Source organism: Tribolium madens, unplaced genomic scaffold (assembly GCF_015345945.1).
Source record: "Tribolium madens isolate multiple individuals breed KSU strain unplaced genomic scaffold, Tmad_KSU_1.1 Scaffold_19;HRSCAF=116;Tcas5.2_LG9, whole genome shotgun sequence".
NCBI lineage: Eukaryota > Metazoa > Arthropoda > Insecta > Coleoptera > Tenebrionidae > Tribolium > Tribolium madens.
Genome location: NW_025400983.1, coordinates 1898931 through 1907264, shown reverse-complemented (window position 1 = coordinate 1907264; position 8334 = coordinate 1898931). Strand labels below are relative to the sequence as shown.

Sequence of the window (8334 nt, the reverse complement as noted above, 5' to 3'; positions counted from 1 at the left end):
GTCTTACGTCTTTGTATTTACGTCCCGCTGTTTTAAATTTCTTTGTTAAATTCTTACGTTTGCGTTCTTAGGGAATATTCAAATTGAAGCATTTTGAAGCATTTTTTTTACTTATTTATTTAAGTTTTGTTGCGTTTTTTACGTATACGTTTTACGACTCAGCTATGTTGTAGTACTTGAAACACACTCTAAATACTTACGTCTTAAGTTTTGTGTTAAGTGAACGTTTTTACGCTTGCGTTGCCTAGTATGCTTACATTCAAATGTCTACGTTATACTTTTTTTTAGTCTTTTGTGTTACGTTTACGTTCTTCCTCTGTTGCGTTCTTAAGTTTGAGTTTTTATAAAATACTCAAATTGAAGTATTTGGAGCATTTTTACGTTTTTATTTTTTTAGTTCTCTTGCGTTATTTACGTTTACGTTTAAGACAGAGTTATGTAGTAGTACTTAAAACACGCTTTAAATACTTACGTCTTATGTTTTGCGTAGTACGACTACAGATAATTACCTTTTTATGTTGCGTTTTACGTTTTTTTAATGGAAATGTACTTTTTTCCACATCCTTAAACTTAGATTTTTTTTTGTAAAATTATGTGATATTTAATGTTTTTTTTGCGTTTTTCTCAAGTTTTTACGTTTACGCCTACTTCTCCGTTTGTATTAGTTTCTACGTTATTTTTTCTTTTTTATGTTTTGATATCTATTTCTTTTTGACTTTTCTTAGTTTTTAACAATAAAAACTTGAAATATTCATCGGTTTTTAGATTATTTCCACTTGCTAACTTTTTTTGTTTCTTTTGTATTTTCTAAGTGGATTTCAAAATAAGAATATAAGATATATGACATTCTAAGTATGTATAATGTTTTTTTTTTGTTAAGTTTTTTTAACATTTAAGTTTGCGTTCTTACGTTTAAGGCTTACGTTTTACTTACTTGCTTAAGTTCCAAACAATGTTTTTTTCATTTTTTATCTTTGATTCTTTTTCTGCTTGTGCGGTCTTTGGATCGCAAAAAGTGGTAAAATAAGCAAAGTGGTGTTTACTTGGTTGCCTACACACTAGAGTACTGAAATAGCTGGTTGCCTAACTATTAAAGGAATTTTATTTTTTCAAAGTTTTATTTTTAGTAATTACATAAAAATAAATTGGTTGCATAGCCTCAAATTGCAAATTCGTTTAAAAAAGGTAAATTTTTGGTAAAAAAACTACAAGACCAATATCACACACGTAACTAACCAAAACACGTAATTAAAACCTAAATTAAGTGTAATAATGAAATAATCGGCTGAAAGTGATGTGTTATAGAGATGGCAAACTGAAATTTGTACTTGTCACCTGTCAAGGTCATTGCGGTTAAGTTTCCGAACCGGAATTAAGTTGGTAACAAAACTGTCACCTGTTGCCAACTTAATTTCAAATATCGGAAATGCGTGAAAAAGACGTATTTTCTTAGGTATAAAATTGCGTGAGATCTGAATTAGCATTTCAAAGGGCGACATTGCACCCCAGTTTCAGTACATCTGCACTCTAAACACGGATTTGACAATTCGGAAATTATCCTGCCAACTCGATACATCCTTCCATAGATATTACAGCCCGCCAATTTCAAAATTCCCACACTTGAATCGACGTTGTTTGAGTCAAATTCAGTCGTTGGGCTTTGTTGTGTTGTTGTTGTTGTAATTTCCTCCCCGGTTGAAAACAACAACTGCAGGACTTTATCCAAACTGAGCGGTTTTTCACTTGTTGTTGTTGTTGTTTTCCGGTTGAGAATGTCGACGATCAGTGACTGGAGATTGGGGGCGGGTTCGGTCCGGATCACGTCCCGGAAAGGGTCCGGAGTCGCCGTTTCCGGACTTGGGGTTTCCTTATCTAGAAACAACGCCAATTAAAAAATCCGGGGATTCCCCCTCACACTCTTACCACACGCATAAACTGGGCAACACAGCGTCGGGTCTTGGTGTAGAAATTTTTGACAGTCGATTTTCGGTATTGGACAGATGGTTTTTTGACAGACAATGTTGCCATAGAAACAACCACAAGTGTTGCATGTTGTTTCGGAGACGAGGGATTCCCCGTGATTGATTTCTTGTTCGTCGAGGATGCAGGTGATTTCGCGCAATTGAGGGGTGATTGTTGTTGTTGTTGTTGTGGGAAGTTCGTCGTATAAGTTGTCTAAAATTGGGGGTTGTTTGGGGATGAATCCGCCCTCGGTTTCCACAGGGGGTGAGAATAAGTTGTAGGTGTGCGAGACGTCAGTGACGCGTTCTTGGGGGTGGATTATATTGTGTTTTTCGTTTTCTAAGTCAAGGGCGTCCGCCGCCACAAAGGGGATGATTCTGGAAGGGGAAATTACGAGTTGCATACATGGTTTTTTACGTTTTCAATAAAAAAATACTTTGCGTTTTTAAGTGTACGTTTTACGTTTGCTTTGCGTACACTTACATTCTTACGTTTGCGTTCTTATTCAAATTGCAGTATTTTGAAGAATTTTTTTTATTTTATTTTTTAATTCTGTTGCGTTCTTTACGTTTACGTTTACGTTTTACGACAGAGTTATGTAGTACGAAACTTAAGTGCTTACGTTTTTAGTTTTGTGTCTTACAACTACATATAATTACCATCTTATGTTGCGTTTTATATTTTTACGTTTTTTTCCATTTTTGCCCAACTTTTTTATATTTTACGTTTTTAAGACAAAAATATTTAAAACTTCTTTACATTTCCATTAACTTACGTTCTTATGTCTGCGTTAAACATTTTTCTTGTCTTTGTCACGATTATGCTTTTACTGTTTACGTTGCGTCCTTAATTTACTTTGTTAAATTTTTACGTTTCGAAAAATATTTGAAACTATTTTGCGTTTTTAAGTGTACGTTTTCATTCTTATGTTTATGTTCTTATGTCTGTGTTATACGTTTTCTTTTCTTGTGTTACGTTTACACTCTTACTTCTTTATATTTACGTCCCTCTGTTGCGTTGCGTTTTTAATTTTTTTTTGTTAAATTCTTACGTTTGCGTTTTTATGAAATGCTCAAAAAAACTAGGAGTAGTATTTTTTAAAATTGTATTTGAATTTTTTCGTTTTTTCGTTACGTTTTTCTACGTTTTTACATTAAAATATAACTTTTTTGATGGAAATGTTTTGTTTACTTTTTTCTACGTCTTTACATACTACTTTACGTTTTTAAGTGTACGTTTTAACGTTTGCGTTGCGTTTTACATTTCTTTTTTTTATTTTGTGTTACTTTTACGCTCTTTGTTGCGTTGTGTTTTTAAATTTCTTTGTTAAAGTCTTACGTTAGCGTTCTTATGGAATACTTTAATTTAAGTATTTTGAAACATTTTTTACTTATTTTTTTTAGTTCTGTTGTGTTCTTTACGTTTACGTTTTACGACACAGCTATGTAGTGGTACTTAAAACACACTCTAAGTGCTTACGTCTTAAGTTTTGTGTCTTACGACTACATATAATTACCTTTTTATTTTGCTACTTTGCGGTTTTAAGTGTACGTTTTTCCATTTGCGTTATGTTTGCTTACGTTCTTATGTCTGCGTTATGTTTTTTGTGTTACGTTTACAGTCTTACGTCTTTGTATTTAGATCCCTCTGTTGCGTTGCGTTTTTAAATTTCTTTGTTAAATTCTTACGTTTGCTTTCTTATGGAATATTCAGACTGAAGTACTTTGAAGCATTTTTTTATTTTATTTTTTTAGTTCTGTTGAGTTCTTTACGTTTACGTTTTACGACAGAGCTATGTAGTACGAGACCGAAGTGCTTACGTTTTTAGTCCTGTGTCTTACGACTACTTCTTATGTTGCGTTTTACATTTTTACGTTTTTGTCACGTTTAGGCTTTTCCTGTTTACGTTGCGTCCTTAATTTACTTTGTTAAATTCTTACGTTTCGAAAAATATTTGACACTAGTTTGGGTTTTTAAGTGTACGTTTTCAATCTTATGTTTACGTTCTTATGTTTATTCTTATGTTTATTTTCTTATGTCTGTGTTATACGTTTTCTTATCTTGTGTTACGTTTACATTCTTACTTCTTTATGTTTACGTCCCTCTGTTGTGTTGCGTATTTAATTTCTTACGTTTACGTTTTTATAGAAATTGTATTTGAGTTTTTTCGTTACGTTTTTCTACGTTTTTACATTAAAATATATATTTTTTTGATGGAAATATTTTGTTTACTTTTTTCTACGTCTTTACATACTACTTGGCGTTTTAAGTGTACGTTTTTACGTTTGCGTTGCGTTTTTATTTTTTTTTGTTAAAGTCTTACGTTAGCGTTCTTATGGAATACTCAAATGTAACATTTTTTTTACTTAATTTTTTATTACTGTTATGTTCTTACCTTTACGTTCTTATGTCTGCGTTATACATTTTTTTGTCTTTGTCACATTTATACTTTCCTTTCTCTATGTTTACGTTGCGTTGTTGATATTTTTACGTTTTTAATATCTTTACCTTTCGATAAATTCTTACGTTACGTTATGTTCACGTTTTAACTTCACGATTTTGGTTTTCAAGTCATAAATTTTACAGGTTTAAATTCTCATATTTTTATGTCTAGGTTATTGCGTTTTTAAGTTTTTGTGTTAAATTCTTACGTTTCTACGTTTGTATATTTGATTATTTCAATAGGAATTTTTTTAAAGCATTTCCCAATTTTTTGTTACATTCTTACCTTTACGTTTTACGACAGAAATGTGCCGTCTTTTTTAAAACACATTCTACTCTTACTTTCTTATGTTACGTTTTAAGTGACGACTTACGACTACTTATTGCAATATATATAATTAATAATAATAATTAATAATTGCGTTTTACATTTTTTCAATTTTTGCGTAATTATTTATATTTGACGTTTACTTTCCATTCTTACGTCTTTTACGCTTTTAAGACAAAAATATTTAAAACTTCTTTACATTTCCTTTAACTTACGTTCTTATGTCTGCGTTATATATTTTTTCTTTTCTTTGTCATGTTTATGCTTTTATTTCTCTATGTTTACGTTGCGTTCTTTATTCTTACGTTTCGAAAAATATTACAACGAGTTTACGTTTTTAAGTGTACGTTTTCACGTTTACGCTCTTTACATTTCTATTTGCTGACGTTATGTTTGCGTTATACGTTTCCTTTTACCTTTTCTGCCACGTTTAGACTATTATGTTTACGTTCTATTGTTCTTACGATTTTAACATAAGTTTGCGTTTGCACGTTTACGTTGAGTTTGAAAATTTCTTTTCATAGTTTAACATCTCAGTACATTTTAGTGTTGATATTCTTACGTTTTTAACATCTTTACCTTTCGGTAAATTATTACGTTGCGTTACGTTTACGTTGTAACTTTAAGTTTTTGGTTTTCAAGTTAAAATTTTAAATTCTTACGTTTTTACGTTTACTTAAGTAGGAATTTTTTAAAGTATTTCCTAATTTTTTATTACGTTACGTTCTTACCTTTACGTTTTACACAGAAATCTTCTTCTTATGTTACGTTTTAAGTAACGACTTATTAAACTGAAAAATTACTTTTTTTCACACTCTATTTGCGTTAATTTTTCTTACGTTTATTCTTACGTCTACGTATACGACACTACGTTCTTACCTCAAATTTGGTAGAGATGGGGGCAACGACGGCTCACTGTAGTCATACTCATAATCCGGATCTTTACTCTTCGTAATATTGTAGATTAGGTCAAGATCCAGGGCCGGAGTCGTGTTTTGTGTATACACCTTTGTAAAAATTACAGTTTCCTGTTTTTCCAAATCAACAGTCGTAGGCACAATCGTAGTAGTCTCAGCCAACTCGAAACTGTCACTTTTTTCGTTCAAATTCGAGCAATCCGTGGAATTTAGAACAGTTTTCAGGGTTATTGGATACGTTTCAGTTGTCGTAAACTCAGTCGTAGCCTCACTTTCAGTTGTTTCAGTCGTTTCAGTACTGAAATCCTCGGTCGTAGTTGTCGTATCAACAGTTGACGTCATTTCAGTCGTCTCAACCGTTTCCACTCGGCGAATCAACCGATCATCAACTGAATTTTGATCAACTTTCGGTAAAATTTTCGACCCTTGTGTTGTAATGGAATTGTGGAAAAATGGTTTTACGGTACTAGGACTGAAAACTGGGCCTGTGAAATGTCGAGTTGAACCATGGGTTCGTTGGTTCTTGATGGTTGGTACTGTTACACTGTTTTTATCGTGGACTTCCTTCCGGAATTTCGCGTATTCTTTACTAATGATGGGAAAGTGGCCATAGTTGGGTTCCGGTTGAATTTCAATTGTACCACCTTGAAAAAAAAATTTTTGGTGTTATTTATTTTCTTTTTTGAAAAAAAAAACTTACTGCAATTGTAACTAGCAGCACAACATTCTCCGGGTCTTATCACCGGAGTACAACTGAAAAGTGGAGGGGCACACGATAAGGGTTCACATCGTAAAATTCCTCGCAAACAGTAACAATTATCACAGACGGAATAGCCGATTCCGAGAACTTTGCCCCCTTCTTTGTAATACACACCATCCACAACACAACCACCTGGAATTTTCACAAAAATCAATTTTACAATGGTTCAACGGTTCGTCTAAACCGGAAATTAACACTACCAGCTGGTTCAGCGGGTTAAAAAAACCCCAAATTCCGAGTTTCGTCAAAATCGGACAAAGTTTACAAAATTTTGAAAAAAAATTAAAGTTGGCCAATTGTGATAAAACTGACACCAAGTGTGTAGTTTAACGCCCTCTTTGCGAATATGTGCTTAGAATTTGTCTCCGACGTCGGGTTCGGGAGTTAGGCCCTGATTTATGAAATTTGGGTGCTAAGTTTGGGACTAGCTTAGCACTATAGTGTGTAACTCGGGTAAAAATGATCCGATTGTGATGAAATTTTGATGGTGTGTTTTTGGGGTCTTAAGTGGTGACTACACCAAGTTTCAGCCCCTTTGTACTTCGATTTTTCCCAATTTTTACGATTTTGATAAAAAAATAAAAGTTGACCGATTGTGACAAAATTAACACCAATTGTGTAGTTTGAAGCTTTCTTTCCGAATATGTGCTTAGAATTTGTCTCCGAGGTCGGGTTCGGGAGTTACTCATTAATTTATGAAATTTAGGACCACTTTAGTGTGTAACTCGAATAAAAAATAATCCGATTGTGATGAAATTTCGATGTTTCCCAATTTTTACGATTTTGTTAAACAAATAAAAGTTGGCCGATTGTGACAAAATTGATACCAAGTGTGTATTTTGTCGTGTTCTTTCCGAATATGTGCTTCACATTTGTCTCCGAGGTCGGGTTCGGGACTTAGGTCGTAATTTGTAGATATTTGGGGCCAGCTTAGCCCTCTAGTGTATAACTCGGGTAAAAATAAAATAAGTGTAATGAAATTTTGGTGGTAGGGCCCTAAATAGTGACTACAGCAAGTTTCAGTTTTTTTGTATCTTGATTTTTCGCAATTTTCAAGATTTTAATAAAAAAATAAAAGTTGACCGATTGTGACAAAATTAACACCAATTGTGTAGTTTGACGCCCTCTTCCCGAAAATGTGCTTAGAATTTGTTTCCGACGTCGGGTTCGGGAGTTATACCCTGATTTATGAAATCTGGGTGCTAAATTTGGGGTTAACTTAGCACTTTAGTGTTTAATTCGAGTAAAAATGATCCGATTGGGATGAAATTTTGGTGGTGGGTTTTTGGGGCCCTAAGTGGTGACTACAGCAAGTTTTGGTTCCCTTGTACTTCGATTTTTCCTAATTTTTACGATTTTGTTAAACAAGTAAAAGTTGAGTATATGCTTAGAATTTGTCTACGAGGTCGGGTTCAGGAGTTAGGTCATAATTTGTAGAAATATGGGACCAGCTTAGCCCTCTAGTGTGTAACTCGGGTAAAAATGAAACAAGTGTAATGAAATTTTGGTGGTGGGGCCCTAAATAGTGACTACAACAAGTTTCAGCTTTTGTATCTTGATTTCTCCCAATTTTCAAAATTTTGAAAAAAAATGTAAGTTGGTCGATTGTGACAAAATTGACACTACTCGTATAGTTTGATGCCCTCTTTCCGAATATGTGCTTAGAATTGGCCTCCGAGGTCGGGTTCAAGACTTAGGCCCTAATTTATGGAATTTGGGTGCTAAATTTGGGGCTGGCTTAGCACTTTAGTGTGTAACTCGGGTAAAAATGATCCGATTGTGATGAAATTTTGATGGTGGGTTTTTGGGGCCTTAAGTGGTGACTACACTAAGTTTCAGCCCCTTTGTACTTCGATTTTTCCCAATTTTTACGATTTTGATAAAAAAATAAAAGTTGACCGATTGTGACAAAATTAACACCAATT

General features: G+C 33.5%; 1 protein-coding gene across 1 annotated transcript in view; it reads right to left on the bottom strand.

Moving 5' to 3' along the window:
• Positions 1-929: 929 nt before the first annotated feature.
• LOC123009984 overlaps positions 930-8334 on the bottom strand; it is a 20268-nt gene continuing 12863 nt past the window's right edge. Inside the window, exons 4-7 of the mRNA XM_044406588.1 lie at positions 6350-6548; positions 5612-6293; positions 1924-2339; positions 930-1872 (exon numbers count right to left, since the gene is read on the bottom strand). Coding sequence (XP_044262523.1) covers positions 1478-1872; positions 1924-2339; positions 5612-6293; positions 6350-6548 — 1692 coding nt within the window. The 3' untranslated portion in view covers positions 930-1477. The remainder of the gene's footprint in view (positions 1873-1923; positions 2340-5611; positions 6294-6349; positions 6549-8334) is intronic.